The sequence below is a fragment of the Pundamilia nyererei genome, unplaced genomic scaffold, assembly GCF_000239375.1.
Source record: "Pundamilia nyererei isolate P.nyererei 1_Seehausen unplaced genomic scaffold, PunNye1.0 scaffold00178, whole genome shotgun sequence".
Classification (NCBI taxonomy): Eukaryota; Metazoa; Chordata; class Actinopteri; order Cichliformes; family Cichlidae; genus Pundamilia; species Pundamilia nyererei.
In genome coordinates this window covers 197,194-217,508 of record NW_005187579.1, presented here as the reverse complement: position 1 = coordinate 217,508, position 20,315 = coordinate 197,194, and the positions used below count along the sequence as shown (strand labels likewise).

Here is a 20,315-nt window from a genome sequence, read left to right as displayed (position 1 = left end):
AATGATGCAGTGTTTGTCAAAAGAGACTCAATGTGCATGGTTAAACAGGCCTTCAGGCTTTACAGTCATTCATTTGTTAAAAACACAAAATAAAAACATAAAAAGCAGAAAAGCCACAAACACATCTCTAGAAGACCCTACAGGCTTGCTATGCACCAACCAAGACTCTGATCGATGGACAGATGAATGTAGTTTTGCTTTTACCAGCTGCACAGATGATCGCTGTCTATGTGTGTCATTCTGTAACACCAACTCTATTTTGCATTCTCTCTTTCCCGGGCCATTCACTGTAGGAGGGCAGCTATGTGTATCTAGTGTGCCAGAGCCTGGGTTTTACCTTAAAGGCCACCAAGTGCTCCTGTTGAGTAAATGCCACTGCAGGATTAGAGCAGATTAAAAAGAGTGTTTTCATGCAGTGAAAGTGTGGAAAAAAATCTTAACACCTCAGCATGTTTCTGAAAGCTGGTTTTCCCTCATTAACACATTGCCACAGTGTGAAATGCAAAGGGAAACGGCCAGAAAGTTCAGGAACTCAAGTGTACGGTATAACTTGCATGCATGTCTTCATTTCTTACCTGCTGTTGCTAGCAAACAAATGACAGCTATTTGTCTACAAAAATTGCTGCGAAATACACAGAGGTGTGGCAAAGCACCACGAAGAGCTTGCTTTTCAACATGTCTCCCTTTCTCCTTTCTTTCCCTCTTTAATCATTGCCTGAAGTTCCCTACGTTCTTCTCAGTCACCTGAGCAACGAATCAGGTACCAGGTTTTTAAGTAGCTGCCAGATGACGAGGCTTTGAACTCAGTGGCCTCATAACAGTACAGTGGATGAATGTCAATGTATGCACGAAGTTCTCGAGAGAGCACTGTTTAATATTTGGAACAGCAGCTCTGGGTTGTGGATACAGTCAGCATACTGCACCCTTTGCATACTCTGATGACATTCACCTCACTCCCACTCAGCATGCCCCGAGTGTCCTAGTTTACTGCATGAGCTGCCGCTGTTGCTTCCTGTCAGTTCCATTGGATTGCAAATACGGTGTGCTGCTGCTGTACTTACTGTTAGCACATTTGTGGATTATTTGATTTGATTAGTCTCCATTTATGAGAGCAGTTTGCATGCTAAGCACTTGTTTCCTGTTGTTGTTGTTGTTGTTGTTGTTGCTGATGTGTCACGGTATCTGCATTCCCACGCTGCACCGAGTCTGTGGGCCGTGTGAGTGGAATATTAACGCGCGTTTCTCTTTCAGTACCTTCAGCAGGAATGACTCGCTTGGCTCGCTCACGCACCACCTCCTCTTCCAGCATCACCTCCATGGACAACAGTCGCAGCCGCAGCAACGTCAACAGCCTGCTGGAGGGCGGCACCACCGGGAGCCTGGACAGCAAGGCCGGGCCCCAGACCATGGAGGTCTCCTGCTAAGCCCCCAATCCGCCCCCACCTCGCACTCTCCCATAGTAACTTATGTCCCTTCTCCACGTCTCTCTAACTTTCTCTCTCTCTCATCCTAAGCAGCTCAATGCTAGGAAGATCTATAATGATCTATGTGATTAGAAAGGAGGATGTAATAAATATATTAACAGATCCATATTATAAAATATTGTATTAAATACACTGTCAAACTCACATTCCTATCAGAAACCATAACTCCATTCAGATGTGTTGTATATTCAAAAACCATATGATTGACCATATGACTCAGCTGTCCAGTCCTGTATTTATTTTTTTTCACATTGTCGTTGTTTCAAATGTCTTCACACAGTGTAGAAATCAAAGTAACTGTTTGTTTTTAACTCCTAACATCGATTGTAAATCATGATTGTGTGTCTTTATTGTCAAACTAGCTGCAATGCAAATTAGATACAACGCACAGCAGGAGATCACTTAATATTTGCAGAAATAAAGCTGCATAGAAAGTGATGTGGATGATGCGTGCAAGTAGCATTGCATACTGTAGCACACTGTAAGTCCAGCTAAGTTAAATGTAGAGCTGCTCTTGAACTTTCAGTTGTGTTTCACTTCAAGTAATTTGACTTTGTTTGGTTTTTTAACTCAACCCAGCATTTCATTTTCCCTTCTGCTTTGTGTTGATGTTTTTTTAATTTGCTTTTTTTCCCCTTTTTTTGATGTTGTTCAGTTGACTAGTATATTCATTGTTGTTTTAACAACCTTCAACAAGTGGGATCTGATGTGAAAAGTATGAGTCCCTTCCATCAGGGGCCATGTGGTGCTTCTCACTGTCTGCTGATTAGCTCATTTATATTACTACTGAATAAAGATACGAGAACGTGTCTTGTTTTTATTTGTCAGTGCTTTTACCAATAATTCTGCTAAACCAACGGCTTGTGAACAAGCGTGCAACCTAATCGAATGAATGACAGAAAGAGCGCGTCTGCGAGCAGAGCGTTCTCATACATCGGCTCTCCCGTTAGTGGAAAAAGTGCGGTGGCTGTGGTGAGTGAGTTTCCAACCGCTCTTGTTTCTTATTTTGTTTCTGAGAGATAACTTCTGCTGTCACAGACGAGGTGGTCTATATTTAGCACATGTTACAAAAACAATGATCAGCTGCTCTGTAAATAAGATGATGATTTCTGAAAACAAAGCAGAATGGGAAAATAGTGTTAATATGCTAATCAGAACACACACTGAGGACCTGCTTACTGTAATGATTGTGGGAGCTCTGTTGCTAATTATTAATTGCCCTTACTTGATGGAGCTTTCCGAGCATTTTTGCATAGAATATAATGTGATGACATGCATAAACCCCATTATGACGAATGCCCTGTTTTTGTCGACATCTGTGGTGCATTTACTGAGGTTGTACTCGGAGAAGCTGAGGCGGGCTGATCATTGCATAATTTTTTTTACACGAGTTGACTAAAACACAGGAAATATGCACTATTTAGTGACCCTTTTTCAGTTTCTATTTGAGAAAGATGTACATCAGTGGTTTGGAATGAGTTAATCTCAGATATTTTTTTTTTTAAAAGAGCACAAAGTTCTTTCCATCTGTGCTAACAGGCTGTTCTGGTGATTCAGCACCAATCTGATCTGTTCTTGCTGTATTGTTTCCGTGCAGGGTACACTTGCTCATTTGCGTCTGAAGCAGCTCAGAGTACATCTGATTAAGACACAGAACAAGGAGATATGACAGTTTTATCTTGGTTTTATTAATATTTCCAAGAACGACTGGTTTGGTTTGTGTTTTTTCAACAGAGACATGTTTTTCTTTCCTACCCTCCCATGGTTTCATAAGCAGTAGAGCTACACAGTTACAGAATTCGTGACAATTTAAAAAAAAATAATAATCTGGATTGCCTTTCACCTTTTCACACTTACATGTATAAAAGAGCAGGACCCCACTGGTGGGCTGTTTCTGCATTGTCACTGTGGTGGATGGATGAGAAATCATGGCACGTGTGGGTTGGCAGTGGAACTGCCTGATTCTGCAGAAGTTTGTCTTTTATCTCACAGCAACAACTGGAATCTTAACATGATGGATAATAATGTAAAGAGCGAAAACATCTCCACGGTTTTCCCTTTTCTGCACATTTCAAAATGCAGAAATTCAGATAGTTTGTCCAGTATAAGCTTATTTTACATTAACTGTCACTGTAAACTGATGACACCTCTTCAACCCACAATGCGCCACAGGGTTCATGTACATGGGGATGACAAATTTCACTGACGTACACGTTCATTCCATAAACAAGCGCACAATTGGTGCCTCTTCAAAACAGCCTGCATCAGAGAAATCAACTTGAGGTAGTTTATGTCACTGTTGAGCGTCACAGGAAGTTGCAGTTAAGCCGCATGTATAAAAGCCAGGCAGGAAGCTTCCTCTCTTCAGTGAGCCCACGCGATAAACAGCTGCGCAAACACAGCAGTCTTCGTGGTAACTGATCAGAGCAAGGAACACACTGAATGAGCAGCGTGCCTGAGTAGGAACTTGAGCTTATACATGTACTACACGTTACCCAAGCAACATTGGATGTGCTGAAGGCCGAAGAGCATTTTTCACTGGGAAGACTTGGATTTGATTTGTTATCGTGAAAGGAGTCTAACTAATTGAGCGGAATATATTTTCTGGAGGGACATTTTTCATCCAAGAATTGAAAAAGGTGAGAATATGCTTTTCTTTCTTACCATTTCCCCCCTTTTGTTCCAGGACTTCACTTTCACAACGAGGAAATTATGCTTAAATTTCCTTTGAATTTTTGTCGCTGAGTGATGATCATGCACTGCAAAGAAATGGAGTGGTTAGTTACGGTGTTTTAGTTTGAGATATGTTCCTGCCTTGCTGCTACCGCAGAAGTAAAATCTCATCTCACTTTGCATTTGAGAAACTGATCATAGTTCTCACCTAAGTATTGCATTGGAAATTTAACACAGGATATCATACCTCTTGTTGTGGTTAGGTGCCTTCCTGTATTCTGGTTTTGTTGCCCGGATTCAGATGTCCTAAAAAAATATCCTGCACCTCTAAGTAGCTTTACAGATACCACAATGCCAATGCATGAACTACATTTGCAGTTCAATTATGAATTTGTGCTACTAAAGGCGATTTCATAATAATGCTATATTTTTTTCCCCCCTAGCAGCAGTAGACATTTCAAATTAGCAAGAAAACCACAGACAATGGGGACCTGCCTCACCAGATGCCAATCCAACCTGACAGTCTTTGAAAACCCAGATGAGTCAATGGGTAGGTTTAATCCCAGGACAGAAATATGTGTGTGTATGTATGTGTATATATATATATATATATATATATATGTATGTATAATTAGCCAAAGGCAAGATTAAAATCAAATATCTCTTCCTTTCTATCTGTGCAGAGAGCCCAGAAACCGTGATTGTGTCTCTTGTTGATTACCCATCATTTGGAGAAACACAACTGACCATGTGCATTGGGGAAAGACTGACCATGACATCAGAGTATGTATTACTGCTCTTAATGTTTCAGTTTTAAAGTTCAGCTACAATTAGTGATGAGTGTCATTTATTTATTTCTGTATTTATTTTAACTCACAGTGACGGGGACTTCATAATGGTGAGATCCACAACGACAGGCCGGGAGAGCTACGTCCCTATCGAGTACACGGCCAGAGTTACTGACAGGTACAGACACAAGGACCGCGTTAGCAGATTTGTCACATTTTTCTGTGCGTGACAAAAGTCGGAGGAGTTGAAATGAAAGGGGAGGCGGGGAGTTCCCTGAGAGGTGGGAGGGGTCCCTGTGTAGGTGAACTTTTACCTCAGTGGAGACAAATGTTTGGAACAGAGCTTTTCTTTTTCGGTGACATGATCAGCTCCTCCCTCCTGCAGTTTCAGTCCTCCTCCAGTGGTGAATGTGCTCTGATGTTGTTCCACTGGATTTTTCCTAACAGTAAAATATGACATTGTCCTCTCATCTTACTGTTCTGAATGTGCATTTTTTTAAATTATTATTATGCAGGTGGCTGTTCAAAGGCATCAGCAGGTACAAAGCAGTGGAGCTGCTCATGCGTCCTAATAACCAGAATGGAGCCTTCTTGATTCGAGAGTCAGAGACAAGCAGAGGTTAGAGGTTTTTATTGTTTTTTGTTTTTTATTCCCCCTTTGTTAATTGTTAGATTTATCATTACCATTCAGTCCGAGGCCAACGTCATGCTAGGAACCCTGAAATTTCTTCATTTGAAGTTGCATTTCCCCTTAGCCTAGCTTTGCTGGGGAGGAGTATTTCCTACCCAGTTATTTTCATTTTCATTTCTTCTGTACTTCTAAAAGTGGTGATGGCTTGTTACACTTATTAAGTATGTTTAAAGGATTGTTATTGTTCATGTATATGAATTTATTTATTTATGGAGTATTCATCATCAGACATTGAATCCAGTATAATAATTTCCTTAAGCAAAATCGCCCTTAAACTGCTATTTCTATTTCTACTGAAGGCACAGCTATTTACAGACTATACTGTAAAGCTCAGTAGAAATATTTAGTTTGCTTCAGAAACAACTGGAACTATGGTTAACAACTAAGACTGGCATATTTTATTAATTCCTGCATCTGTGTGTTATTTCTTTATTTAGATTCCTACTCGCTATCTATCCTGAGGAGAACCAGCTCTTCGCACCAGGACTGTGTGAAGCACTACCGCATTTCTACCCTTCCGAATGGATGGGTCTACATATCTCCAAGCCTGACTTTCTCCACCCTGCATTGCATGGTGGAACACTATTCAGGTTCGTATTAATGTTGAGACTATTTTGCTTTAACACTAAAGCCCTTGAAAAGATCGATGCTAAAATGTTGCCTTCTTTTGCAGAGACCACAGATGGATTGTGCTGTCGGCTGGCAATGCCTTGCTTCATCCAGGGTTTAGACAATGCTGAAGAGGCCCGGCCTATTCCAATAACGACCAGGAGGCCCACCATCAAATGGAAGGAAATCAGCAGGTGTGGCTCGCTCTAGATTTACTTGTACTGATGTCTTCCATAAGATGTCACTCTGACTCATTTTTCAGCGCTGTCTTTCCTAGATTAGCATCAAGATCTGCCTTTTCCTTTTATGTTGACAGTCTGTTAGAAAGATAATGATTCAGCACTGCAGTAATGTACTGAATAAACTGGTGTGAAGAGTGTGTAAACAACACCGGCAGACATGCCAACAGATAGGCCTGTGGTTACAGTGGGTACGTGCCAGTTGTGAATGTGTGGAGCCTGCAAATGTAGAGCAGGATGTGCAGGTTGAAACGGCAGTCTCCAACGGATTCAGTTACCACATCACTTTCCTCACTGAAGTCTCAAATTCTTCTTTGTCCCCTCCAGATCGGTGATCTTAAAGAGGAAGAGGACAGTGTCAGACCACTCTCTGGTGAGCGAGGGGCTCAGGGAGGCTATTTACTCCTACCTCCAAATGACCGAGGCCAGCGAAAACAGCTGCTGGGACACTTGAGGAAAGACTGCAGAGTGAGACTCTGCAATTCATCGGCTGCGGCTTGGGGATCCCACTGGAAGAGGCCGTCTACACGCCCAAGTGCAGTCTTTAGAGACTGCCCTGGAATAGCGAGAGGGCTGAGACACTACGTTGTGTGGAGATATGCAGTACTGCAAACTATATGAGCTGGAGGACTGCTTTTGTGGATGTGTGTCCAAAGAGGCATACAGAGGAGCTTTGAGAAATGTGTTCTCATTTGGCTCCGAAACATTGAATGTATCTTTTAATTTATAAACTAATGTGTACTTGCAGGTTGAATGTCATATTATGTGTTAATATTATTGGAATATGATTGTTATCATGGTTGTGTCATTGGAATCCAATAAAAATATATAATTTATGTAACACATGTGCAGATTCTGTGAAATAACCAAACAACTTCGAGGGGAACATGCTAAAGTCCATTTGCTATGCTATTCCATAAAAAAATGAAAAACATGCTCTTGTACTGACACATGCATAGCCACACACGTATAGTACACTCATAGAGACATGTAGCCACAGCTTTAAAAGTGCAAAGACATCCGTGTTAGACTGCAGAGGCAAAGCAAGAGAAACACTTTCTCTGGGTGCCGAAGTGGATCACTGAATTCACGATACACTTGCTATCAGCACACAATATCCTCAACACTTTTCCATTCGTTTTGCAGTTTTCGAGTTTTGAAAACAAGCTGCACAAACCGATGAATGACTTATGTTTTTTTAGTCGTGCTGGTTACCATTGCCGCAAAAACACGAAACTACTGTGAAACGAATACTTGTACCGAGCTTGCACTGCAACAACTCATCTTTTAAGTACGTACGTTTAAGATTAATTAACGTAAGTTCAAGGTAGTTCAAGTGTCCGTAGAATTCAGCCGCCGCCGATAACGCCTACGCTTGTGTGCAATATATAAAAAATATAAGAACGCAAAAATAATTATGGCAGGCCTGAATTTCTTTTTAATTATTATTTTTTAATTTGTTTATATATCGCGGTATATATGTATAAGAACGTAATTACCAAACGCACAAGCTCGTAGAGTCTGCTTCTCTGCCAGCAGATGCCGCTTAATTACCTCAAATAATTCATCAAAGCCTTTCACTTCCTGCCCAAACAGTTCAGTTCAGGAAGAAGAAATAATGGCGACGCTTCTGGGGTGCGAGTCCCCTTGTACGAGAGGAAAACGAAGAAACTACAGTAGCAATATCATCACGAAGTTCACGGCCACTAAAATCACCGGCCAGGGCTTCAGTCGAGGAACACAGGTGGGAGAAACGACATTTGTTTTGACTGTTAAACCACTCGAAAGTTGATCGACTGAGACCAGGGACTTGCGCTTGGAATCGAGCCTGAAAGGAAGACGTTGTCCGAGAGACCTAGCTGGAGCTGTAGTCGCTCCTGTCAGCTCGGGCTTGACTAACAGGCTAAACATAACTGGGTGTGATTTTTCTTTGGCAATTTTAAACTATGATACAACCTATTGCCAGGAAACATGTTTTTGCTCGCTGACAATCCAAATGACGCTGTCACTTCTACAAGTGTATGAGAAAAGCTCCGTTGAAGTGGCTCTTTTGTTGTTAGCTTTACATTAGCTTAGCATTGGAGGCCAGGTTTTGTACGATATAAAACATTTTAAAGTCGGTTGTCTTCGGACTGTTCTTATGGCCGTTGACTATAATAATGTAAATATTTATACAGCGCCCCTCACTTTATTTTCTAAATACTGTAATCTTGGTATAAACGACAGTAAGATTTGCTAATGGTAGTGAAGGAGCTAGCGACAGCTAACTAGCTAAGCCAGCAGAATAGCTCAGGTGATTACGTAACAGCACTAACCACAATAACTATCGTTTCCATAAATGGGTACGCCACAACAGCTGTTAAGGTATGTTAACGTTCGCAGGTTTATTTTTGTGCCATTTACACGATATTTCTAAGTGTGAAGGGTTGGTTTTTGATTTAATGCTAGCGACAGCTTACGCCAACTGTTTAGATTTTCACGTATCTTCGTGCATACGAATGTCGCAGCTCTCCGGGTGTTTCCACACGTTCAACTCATGCATATCTATTATGATATTGCCCGTTTCATCCTAAAAAAAGCCGTCAAATTGTAAAGCTGATTAAACCCATTAACACCTTTTTTGTTTTCAATGCATATGTTAGTGGCGTGACTGTCACATTTCCAGCTAGCGTACTGCGTAATGACGTTTACAAAGAAGCTTTGTTCTTAAGTAGAGGTTCTAATAACGCAAGGTATTTCCAGCGTTATCTGTTAACGCCCCCGATAACCCTGAACACTTCGACTTTAAACAAGTTTTCTTAGGCCGTCCAGGGAATGTTATGAATTGCTGTAATTTGGGAAAACACAGGAGTCTTGCCAGTTCTGCTGACACATGAACAGATTTTAAGGAGGGTATGTCATGTGCTGTGGTTTGAGCGTTCAGTTGTCAGAGCAGTCCACTTGGTGTTTTAGGTTGAACTGCCTCTGAGACATGAATTAAAGCTAATTATTTGATCATTCTTCAGCTTTTTGCCCAATTTCAGCAAAGTTGGTGGAGATGGTGGAGCATGGCCAAAACAATTACCCATTAAATTTTGTTACAGATCATTTTGTTTAAAATTGCCTGAAAGGTTCTTAGGCCTTGATTGATTACTCTCTGAGTTTTTTTTTGTTTTTTTTTTCATTTCATCATCTTTAATATAAAAAAAGGGGGCAATATTAAGAATTGGTCAAATCATTTCATGTGAAAGTGACAGTAGGAAGACTGGGCTTGTTTGCTGTTTTCACAACCAGTACCTGCCCAGAGTAAACAGAGTTAAGATATCACACATTGTAATAAAGTCACTTTGTCATGCATAAATATGCTTTTTTTTAAATCTCAACTTTTTATTTCATTCTTTCTCAGTGAGACGTTTTCTGGTAACAACATTTAAAAACATGCATATTTACATTTTCTTTCGCATATTTTTAATTTGGTCAATAATGTTTTTGTGTAGATGTTCTTTTCTTCCAGGAAGTTTATATGTCACAATAAATATGTGTTTCCTGTGATCAAGGGAGGCAATGACTCTGATCTTAAGGTCTCTATGACTTTAGATTTCATAAGGTTTAAATAGAAACTCTGTTGGGGCATGTTAGCTTTTGTAGTCTATGGTATGATCAAAGGTGTGGCTTTTTTAGTTTCATTTAAAAGAAGGCTTACTACCTTGCTGTACTCATAAAATGTTTCTTTCTTTGAAAGTTGTAAACCTATTCGAATGAGAATTTTATTATTTATTTGACTGACAACACACATATTTTATGAGTATGTGTTATAGTCAATGTCACGCTGCTTTTATGTTTATTAAAGATGTAATTTTATTTAAAGGTCTAAAAGAAAATTGTATATTTTTACTATGTATAGCTGATTTCACAAAAACGTCATACAGTTTAGAATAAAGTATGAGAAGACCTTCTCACATAGCGGACAGTAAATGTCAGACTGATTTTTCACTACTGAAAGTACTATGTAGTATTGTGGTTTCTGAGCAGAATGTGCAGGACAGCATATACTCGTGGTGAATTCTCAAAACAATTACCTGTGCTATTCACAGATTGACTTAATCAAACATTACAGACTTGAAACTAGGGAGCTGGTGGGATAAAGTCTGTTTAGTGCTAATTGGATTGATTCTGACATTTGCAGTCTCATATACTGCTCCTCTAAGTAGTATCTAGTTCAGGACTGCAGTGCATGTTTGAAAAGGGCTCATGTTGCCTCTTTATGTGTTGTAGCTCCCAGGAGGCCTGCTTCAGGAGAGAGATAAACGTGCCAAGTGGAATGGCATCCCTACTCTGCTGCAGAAGCTCTATGAGAGCAGCCATCCCAACAGTGACCTCTCCCATGCCCACACCTTTCTTAAGGTATCCACATAGCACTAGTCCATCAAAGGAGGCAGTGAAATGACTGGTTTTAGCTTCTTCTTTTTTTCTTTTTTTTGCTTAGTGTTTTACTTTGAAAACTGGTGGGGAAAATAGTAATGTGACCACTGTTTTTTTGGCAGTTATTATTATCCCAGCTGTCTGTGGAGGCCATGTCCTTTGTCACAGAGGACAGGAAGACCGCTCAGGAATCCACCTTCCCCAACACGTACACTTTTGACCTCTTTGGTGGAGTTGATGTAAGTCTTACATTCTTGTGGTGTTATTGGACTGAAGCTGTTATTTCTGAAGAATAAACTCCTCCTGAGATACATGAGAAATAAAATGGTTTTCTCATTTGTCTGTGTTCATAAAGCTTCTAGTGGAAATCCTGATGAGACCTACACTAACTATGCAGAAGAAGAAACCTAAAAGTAAGTAGGACTGCCATAACATCTGTCCGCATTTCTGCGTTTTAGTTCTTAGTTTTTTTTCCTATAATCCTGAAACAGTCAGATTAATATTTGTGCTTCTGTTACAACAGTGAATGATGACCTGGTCAAAGACTGCCTTAGTGTTCTGTACAACTGTTGCATATGTGTAAGTACCATGTTACATATTTTTCATATAAAATATGCCGCACATATCATATTTTCCCTTCCAGTTGTTTGCCTTGATGCAGAATCATTTTTGCATAATTTAATGACCGTGTAAAATTCCTTGTTTAAATTCATAGACGGAGGGCGTCACAAAGAGTCTGGCTGCTAGGGATGACTTTGTTCTGTTTCTCTTCACCTTGATGACAAACAAGAAGACCTTTCTGCAGACTGCTACTCTTATTGAAGATATTCTTGGAGTAAAAAAGGTGTGTCAAAGTAAAGAGTTCTACTTGGATTAAGTGACAGTAGGGGGTAAATGTATTTATGGATCTCTTGACTTCACTTTAATGCATAGTTACTCAACTATTTAAAAAGGATTTTAAGCAATGGATTATAATCATGTGTTAGCCATGCGACAGACTGGCGACCAGTACAGGGTGGACTCTGGCAAAAGCTCCAGTTACTTAATTATCCATAACTAAGCCAGCTATCTGTCAGAGCACTGTGGAGATTATAAAATGCGACTGATTTAATTTTATTCTGTGTGCTCCTGATGGTTTAGACATCTCTCTCACTTCACTTAGCAGCTTTCCTTAATCTTTTTACTAATTATGACAGATAAACCTTTGGTCCATGAAAATGTATAAGTCACAGTTAGCCTAGTATGTATTATTCTGATCATTTGTCAGTTTTGTAAATACAAAAGAAGTAAATATTTTCAGGTCTTACGCGTAAACTGGCATGTAGCATTTATACATATATCTGCTGGGTCAAATCAAATTTAGTCGGGGTCTGTTTCAAAAGTTACTTTTGAAAGTATTGCAATGTCTGCATTCTGTTCACATTTGATGTTTTACATCTGGTCACACCTTTCAGGAGATGATCCAGTTAGAGGGCATCCCTAACCTGTCGGGTCTGGTCCAAAGCTTTGATCAGCAACAGCTAGCCAACTTCTGTCGCATCCTTTCTGTCACAATCTCAGAACCTGATGTGGGAAATGATGACAAGCACACCCTGTTGGCCAAAAATGCACAGCAAAAACGCAATGCAAGTCCTTCACGTGCAGAGGTCAACCAGGGTAGGTTGTCTTCAGAGTTCAAAGATTTATTGGCTGTGTAATTTATTTTGTACAATAGCAAGAGTGCATTTGACTGCGTTTGTTTACCCTGTTTCTGACACTTGTAACAAGAAATGTCATTAAACTGAACTAACAGGCATTGTTTTCCAACAGTAACCCTGCTGAGCATCCCAGGATTCATTGAGCGGCTTTGTAAGTTGGCCACTAGAAAGGTATCTGAAGCCACAGGTGCTAACTTCCTGCAGGAGCTGGAGGACTGGTACACATGGCTGGATAATGCTCTGGTACTGGATGCTCTCATGCAGATGGCCACTGAGGAACCTGAGCAAAGCAGTACAGGTGAGGAAAAAGGCATTTATGATACTGCTAACTCATGGTTGCATTTCCATGAACTTTTAATAATACATTTGGACATGTTTTTTTGTTTTTCTGTTGTTTTTTTTCTCTCCTCACCTACAGAGTCGTCAGATGAGAGTTCTCTGGCTACCAGCCCTCTGAGACATCGACTGCCCCAGTCCATGAAGATTGTCCATGAGATTATGTATAAAGTAGAAGTACTGTATGTGCTCTGTGTTCTTCTGATGGGCCGTCAAAGGAATCAGGTACTCTTCCCCACCATTAGAGCTGAGCTTGAATTTTTTGTCTGAACAGAGTTAAATTGTTTTTTCCCCCCCTGTAACTCCTCTCAGGTTCACAAGATGCTGGCTGAGTTTCGTCTCATCCCAGGGCTCAACAACCTGTTCGACAAGCTCATCTGGAGGAAATATACAGTTTCGAATCACGTGGTGCATGGCCAGAATGAGAACTGTGACTGTAGTCCAGTATGAAATTTCAATTCAGTAGTCCTAAACTCATCATTACAATTACATATCACTTTTTAAAATATGGAGGGTGAACACTCTTTATTCCTGTCACACAGGAGATATCCTTCAAAATCCAATTCTTGCGATTACTTCAGAGTTTCAGTGATCATCACGAGTAAGCAGCGTTTTTTTTATTTTTTATTTTATTTTTTTAAACTTTTAACCTTAAATGAAATATCAAATCTTGATTTACCTTTTCAATATGTTCCCTATCTTTCAGGAACAAGTACCTCCTTCTAAATAGCCAGGAGTTGAATGAACTGAGTGCCATTTCCATGAAGGCTAATATCCCAGAGGTGGAAGCTCTTGTCAATACAGATAGAAGCCTCGTGTGTGATGGGAAGAAGGGCCTCCTCACACGTCTCCTGACTGTCATGAAGAGGGAGCCTCCAGACTCGTCTTTCAGGTAAGTGTTATGTAGGCCAAAGACGGAGATAATGCAGATTATATAGTCAGCCATCTCTTTAAAAGTCTGACATGCACATATTGGAGAATCAGAGATTGTGCCATTTAAATGACTGCTCGGGGCTTCTCTGTGTAGTTTGCTTTAGCTGATTGTTTCTCTTGGGTGTTTATATATAGATTCTGGCAGGCAAGGGCAGTGGAAAGTTTCCTCAGAGGTGCCACATCCTATGCAGACCAAATGTTCCTTCTGAAGAGGGGCCTACTAGAAGTAAGATAAATGTTACCACCCATGTACAGAGATCTTTCTTCTCCTTTAGTGAATCGGTGTTCACTTTCCATTTTCATTCCTCGACAGCACATCCTGTTCTGCATCATAGACAGTGGTTGTACATCTCGCGATGTCCTTCAGAGTTACTTCGATCTGCTTGGTGAGCTCATGAAGTTCAACATTGATGCTTTCAAGAGATTCAACAAATATGTCAACACTCCAGAAAAGGTATGATGATAGATCCTAGTATTTATTAAGAATATATATACTGGCTGAAAAAGATCTTACTGCATTGTTGCTAATGGTTTTTTCTTTTCTTTTTTAGTTTCAGATGTTTTTAACACAGATCAACAGCTCCCTCGTGGATTCAAACATGCTAGTACGCTGCATCGTTCTTTCATTGGACCGCTTTGAGAGCCAGACTGAAGATGTCAAAGGTAAATGGAAATTTGATGGTTGTAAACTGGTGTTTATAGAATATTTAAGGCAGAACTTAATATGAGCATTTTCTTTTTATTTATTTTTTCTTTTTGTTTTGTTTGGATCTTTGGGACTTTAATGTGCTTAAAGAATACATAAAATTAATGATTGCTGACAAAATCTAAAAGAAAGCAAAGAGTTTGAAGTGGAATTGATAGCTGATGAAACAATGTGCGCCAGAAGTGAGAGTACATTGATACATTTATTTGATTTATTACGTTGTTTTTTTTTTTTCCCTCCACTTTACAAACATGTTTTGTGTTCTTTGTTGTTTCCCAGTGGTGGAGGTACTTTCTGAGTGCTGCTTGCTATCGTACATGGCCAGAGTTGAGAACAGGCTGTCGTTCCTTTTCCGACTGGTCAACATCATCAATGTACAGACACTCACACAGGTCTGGGTTCATTTACACCTTGCCACATGTTTTCATAGAAGATCATGGTGATTATTTAGCAAAAAAGTCTGTTTAAAAGTAAACTGTAAGTCAGTTCAGAGACATTTGGCATTTAACATTTTTTAATTATAACTGAGGTCTGTTTCTCTACAGGAGAATGTCAGCTGTTTAAACACCAGTTTGGTGATTTTGATGTTGGCCAGAAGAAAGGCTAAACTGCCCTTCTACCTCAACGCCCTTCGTGAGAAGGAGTATGCTGAGAAGTACCCGGGCTGCCTGCTTAACAACTTTCACAACCTACTGCGATTCTGGCAGCGCCACTACCTCAATAAGGACAAAGACAGCACTTGTCTGGAGAATGTGAGTAGCTGAACGTACAAACACTCAACCAGGTCCAACATCACAGGCAGGAAGCAAGAATCTCTTCACTTATATTAAGTGGCATTTGTGTTACGCATTCAAAACATTCCACAGTATAAAGGTTTGCAAGCACAGTGATAAAACCAAGACTGTGATTGCTGTGCTGCAGCACTTGTAAATTGTAGAGGTGCATAGAAGTTCTTTCAGATTAGATATTGTCTTTCATTTTTGTGAAGAACTTCTGTAAGTCAGGGACTTTCCATACAAGAACTGAAATACCCACGCCACACCACCACAACTAAAAACCTGCCCTTCTAAAAAATAGTTTCTTTCTGCTGAATGTTTAAGTGCCACATATCATCTGCAGCAGTAGCCACCACCAGTCAGGAATCCCTGTTAAATCCACCTGCCTATCACCAAACAGCAGACAGATAAATTTGGTGTCGAGCATTAACATCCAGGTTTTTCCATCAGGGGTTAAATAAAACTAGAGTAAAAGAAGAAAATGTATGTGCTCTTTGTGTTCTCCACTCAAACTGTGATTAATTAATTGGAGGTAAACAAATATAAAATTCTGTAATGTAAGTAGATCTAAAACATTTGACTGCCCTATGAAATTATCAACTTTATGAGCAACATTTACTCATTAGTGGGACTTAATGCTGAAGATGGTGCAACACATTTTGCTTTGATGGGAGGGAGATTGAGGGCTCGGTCCCTTTCACAAGCAACAATGTGACTAACAGATGTTTGGAAATAACGTTACAAAATAGCAAAATGGTCATTGAGCTCAAAGTAAAACAATCTAGAAGTTCTATCTGAGGAATTCTGTAAAACCCAGACTTCTTACTGTTTTCTGAAGCCATTTTCTTTCATTTGTAAAAGAACATGTAAAGATGTTTCTTAATGTCCCACTCACTGTCAGCATAACAGTTTTACAAGGTGATGTCAATGTGTTTGTTTTGCTTGCTCTGCTGCCACCAAGTGGCAGATGTCTCCAACTTGGCTGCTACAATTTTCCATTAGATTTGCACTGTCCAACCTAATTACACTGTTGACTGCCACAGGTTAATGACTTTGACACATACCAACTTACTGTAGTCTTCAGTACCCATCAAATTTAAACACTATAAACGTATAGGGTACACAGACACTGCTTAACACAAGAAGTGCTTCCTGTGGGAAATACTTCTATAAATGGGGTCAGAGATTTTAGTTGGCATTTGATGCTTTGCCATTGGTTTAATTTGGAAGGGAAACATTTAATTAGTGGTGGACAGTTTGATCAGGTCATGTAGTGACAGAGTAAAGGATATTAGCGCATAATCCCTCATTACAGGGATGTATGCACTTTTTGTAATTCTTTGGTGTAGAGAGATGGGTTTTTTTTTTGGGGGGGGCAGAGCTTATTATGAAAGAACTAATTTCATAAGTTCAAAATGATTTAATGCTTGCGTCAGGAGAACAGTGCCGATCCAAACGTTTGACCCTACAACAAGGTGATTTTTGAAGCTCTGCGGTGTTGTGTAGGGTGTTTTGCATTTTCAGTGGTTTCATGTTTAAACGATGCCAATTATGATTTGTGGTGTTAGTCACCAGATCTCAGCATCATTGATTACCTCTATTTCTATTTTATTAAGGTCTTTGAATCTCAGTTATCAAAACACAAAATTAGGGAAAACTTTTAGCCTAGATAAACAAGTCTTAAGTCTGTTCTCGTGGCAATTAGTGGCATTATAACAAGACTATTATTTATTTATTTTATTTATTTTTAAGTATTATTATTTTTGAACACTCATCTGTAAGTGTTAACATTGATCCAAGAGACATCTAGCTAACCTATTCTGTACTTACCTATAGTTATAGAATATTCACAACATACTTCATACCGTGTACATTATGACATACCATAATAGACCCATTTCTGTAATATACTTACATATCTATATTATTGCTAATATATATTGTAATATATCTATATCACTAAAGCACTTCTGGATGGATGCAAACTGCATTTCGTTGCCCTGTGCATGTGCAATGACAATAAAGTTGAATTCTATTCTATTCTATTCTATTTATCTGTTCATACAAACCAGTAAAAGTCCTTTTACTGGTTTTTACTCTTTTTATGTAAAAGGCTACTTTTACATAAAAATAACTAATTATAACTATTATTATAGCTATAGCTGGGATACCTTTTAGCTGTGGGTTTTTTTTGTTTTTGTTTTTTTGTTTTGTTTTTGTTTTTGTTCTTATTCATCTTGGTTTTCCCTTTTTCAGAGCTCCTGTATCCCATTCAGCTACTGGAAGGAGACTGTATCAGTGCTGCTGGGTTCAGACAGGACTTCTCTGTGTGCCATAGCGAGCTACATCGATGAACCATTCATGGATCTGGACAGAGATCTGCTGGAAGATTGACCTCCAGTGTGTGCACTTAGTGCACTGGGGATGGGATGGGGCAGATGGCCACATGGAGCATGGACACCTAAAGCTGGCAATGACCCCGCTGAGCTGAGCCGTCCGGCTGCTTAGGAACTGTGTTCTGGATGTAAAAACTCACCTGTTTGCTGTCTACACCTTCGCATGGAGGCTGTCATCACAGATTTCAGCAAATAGGAGTTTTCCTGGCCATCGTCTTCTCACTGAGTTAAATCCGCTTTTCAAGAGAAAGAAGAGGAAAACCTGTATGCCCACCCCAGATTGGCCACATGGTAACAGACAATTAAACAACCTTCAAAAAAATGACATCTGCATTGGTTGTTTGCTTTAGGTGAAATTTAAAATAAAACTTTTTATATAACCTAGAAAGTTCTATGATAAATATGTATGATTCAACAAGTTATGTTAGGAAAAAAATGGACTTGGTTTGGAAATTACCGCAGCTTGAACTTTCACGTGCAGGTTAGTGGTGTGTCACAGGGCTGCCAGGAGTCACCAGCCTCACTCTCGCACTAACTTCATGCTCTCTGTTGACTCCATGTCACTCCACTGCCTGAGCTTGGAGGAAAATGGCTTTTTACTTTCCCCCCCTTCTCCCCCCCTTATGAGTCCTCTAAAAAGAGAATTTTCAATGAACCCGTCTGTCTATTTTATTAGGTGGCTATTGTTCATTGGTGCTTTCTGGCTCCACTCAGCACATTTCGGTAGCTTGAGGGTGTGCTGGCATTTTCCACATATCACATGGGGTACCTCTCATCTAAAAACCACCCTTCAGTTATGGCTTCAGAAGCCCCACCCAGGGACTCATTAATATTATTATTATTTTTCCAAGATTATTTTTCTTGACTTATATTTTGTGTTGTTAAAACGGTGGCTTTTAGCTCTGGATAAATTGTAGAATAAAATATTGCACATTTGTTTTTATTGTTTATATTTTAACCCATTTGTTAAAACAAATCTTCATTATGTAACAGAAGCTTTTGTGAGAAAATGCTTTGGGAAGAGAATAAACTATGCAGGTGTAAGTGTTAAAATAAGAGTTTTTGTTCACCCCATACCCAAAGTTTGCTTTATGCGAATTAGCTTTCAACCCAACATCAGCATTTGATTGGAAATCCTCCACTTTCTCTGGTATCTGGCATTTCGTGAAACCTTCAAGCTGAGAATGACAATCTTCTTGGTGGCTCCTTCTGCATAGCTCAGCTTTAGTTTAAACGATGAGCGTGGCTGTGTTAAAGTTGTCCACAGCCTGAATGTGCTCCTGTTTTGTTGAAATGGAAGATGCAGAGCTAAAAAGATTTGGGTGTGTCCAGTCAAACAAGTACAAGTGAATCAGCTACCTCATGTTTTATCCCAACGCCGTACAGATCAAACCACTCCTAATCACAAGTGTACAGATTTAATCCCAGCACGTTGTGTTCACGTGAATGTATGAGGGCATTTCCGACACCACGAGTTGTGCTTTTTTTGCCTTGAGATGCAAGTGAACATGTCAATTTTTTATTTTTTTGAAGCCTTCTATTTGCTTTAAAGCTTCTTAAGGTTCTCCTATTTTTTAGCTTTTAGCATGTCTTAAAACTCTTGACTGGTGTGCGCAAACTTTAAATGACTTCATCTTCTGTGCTTTGCAGTGAAAGTAACGCAAGTACCCGTAAGTGCTTCTTTTTCGAGTTCTCCATTTCTTTGTTGGATGCCCAAGAATATTTACAACGGTGTTCTTCAGGACAGATTGTTTATTACGCTGTTATCGCTTCAGCCGTTGGTGGTAGAAGTCGGACGAAGCTGTTGGTATGAAAGCATGAATGGTGTGAGCTCTTTGGAATACCTGTATAAACATTTTCTTCGCCCTAGTTTCCGTAGCTTTGTGATGAGTTTCTGAGAGTGACCCTTCTGTATGATGCACAAGAGAACTGGTTCTCTATAGTAATGCTGTATGTGGTGTGATCCACCCAGTAGGCCTTAGTTTTCATTCATTAGTTTGTACAGAAAAAAATGGTGAAATGTTATCCTCTTTGGCCAAAAACATGCTGCATAATATAACACACTATTTGACTTATTTTAGACCCCTGACTTTGACTTTAACTGTACATTTTATGTAATGTTTAGCATGAGGGGGACGGTCATAAAAAGCCCTAAACACACTTTTACAACTGATTATATGGTGCTTTTTTTTTTTTTTTGGGGTGGGAGGGAGTGAAGGAAGATGATTGTATCTCACTAGGATTGACGGCATCTATGGGGTTTGCGACAAACGGCATTTCAAAGATGCTGACAGTGAGTAATGTCGTGTACAATCTGTCGTAAAACGGCTTTAGGAAATTATACATCTATTTTTCATCTTTATGATTAATCTCTGACTAACCCTGTTCAACTCACAAAATCTGTTCCACATTCTAATAAACACTTCGGTAACAAACTTGCCCTCATGCTCCTGCTCTAATGCTGGTATTCAAGTTTAATTTCCTTATTTAACAGCTGTTTGTCAAATTAATCATATAATAAATTCTTCTTTAGACTGTCTTTGTTGAATCGCATCTCTCTATCACATTGACACACACACACACACA

General features: G+C 39.6%; 3 protein-coding genes across 7 annotated transcripts in view; all 3 read left to right on the top strand.

The window, feature by feature from the left end:
• ndrg3a (ndrg family member 3a) overlaps positions 1–2,293 on the top strand; it is a 31,358-nt gene extending 29,065 nt beyond the window's left edge. For 3 of the 4 annotated variants that reach the window (XM_005746398.2, XM_005746400.2, XM_005746401.2), the window contains 2 exons: positions 722–760; positions 1,252–2,293. In XM_005746398.2, coding sequence (XP_005746455.1) covers positions 722–760; positions 1,252–1,424 — 212 coding nt within the window. In that variant the 3' untranslated portion in view covers positions 1,425–2,293. The remainder of the gene's footprint in view (positions 1–721; positions 761–1,251) is intronic. The other variant, XM_005746399.2, reaches the window with a different exon arrangement.
• Positions 2,294–3,865: 1,572 nt separating this feature from the next.
• On the top strand, positions 3,866–7,325 carry sla2a (Src like adaptor 2a). Of its 2 annotated transcripts, none has more exons than XM_005746396.1 (8): positions 3,866–4,123; positions 4,604–4,707; positions 4,841–4,940; positions 5,037–5,123; positions 5,461–5,564; positions 6,074–6,226; positions 6,310–6,439; positions 6,812–7,325. In XM_005746396.1, the coding sequence occupies exons 2-8, from the start codon at positions 4,641–4,643 to the stop codon at positions 6,936–6,938; spliced, it is 768 nt and encodes a 255-aa protein (XP_005746453.1). In that variant the 5' UTR covers positions 3,866–4,123; positions 4,604–4,640; the 3' UTR covers positions 6,939–7,325. The 2 variants fall into 2 exon arrangements, with proteins under 2 accessions (XP_005746453.1, XP_005746454.1); XM_005746397.1 differs by having other exon boundaries at positions 4,601–4,707.
• A 398-nt stretch (positions 7,326–7,723) lies between these two features.
• trpc4apa (transient receptor potential cation channel, subfamily C, member 4 associated protein a) lies at positions 7,724–20,268 on the top strand. The gene is made up of 19 exons (XM_005746392.2): positions 7,724–7,775; positions 8,081–8,228; positions 10,739–10,867; positions 11,008–11,124; positions 11,241–11,298; positions 11,409–11,464; positions 11,601–11,729; positions 12,340–12,541; positions 12,695–12,880; positions 13,001–13,143; positions 13,231–13,362; positions 13,461–13,519; positions 13,625–13,810; positions 13,987–14,077; positions 14,165–14,305; positions 14,403–14,514; positions 14,837–14,949; positions 15,103–15,309; positions 17,590–20,268. The coding sequence occupies exons 2-19, from the start codon at positions 8,103–8,105 to the stop codon at positions 17,725–17,727; spliced, it is 2,325 nt and encodes a 774-aa protein (XP_005746449.1). The 5' UTR covers positions 7,724–7,775; positions 8,081–8,102; the 3' UTR covers positions 17,728–20,268.
• Positions 20,269–20,315: the final 47 nt, after the last annotated feature.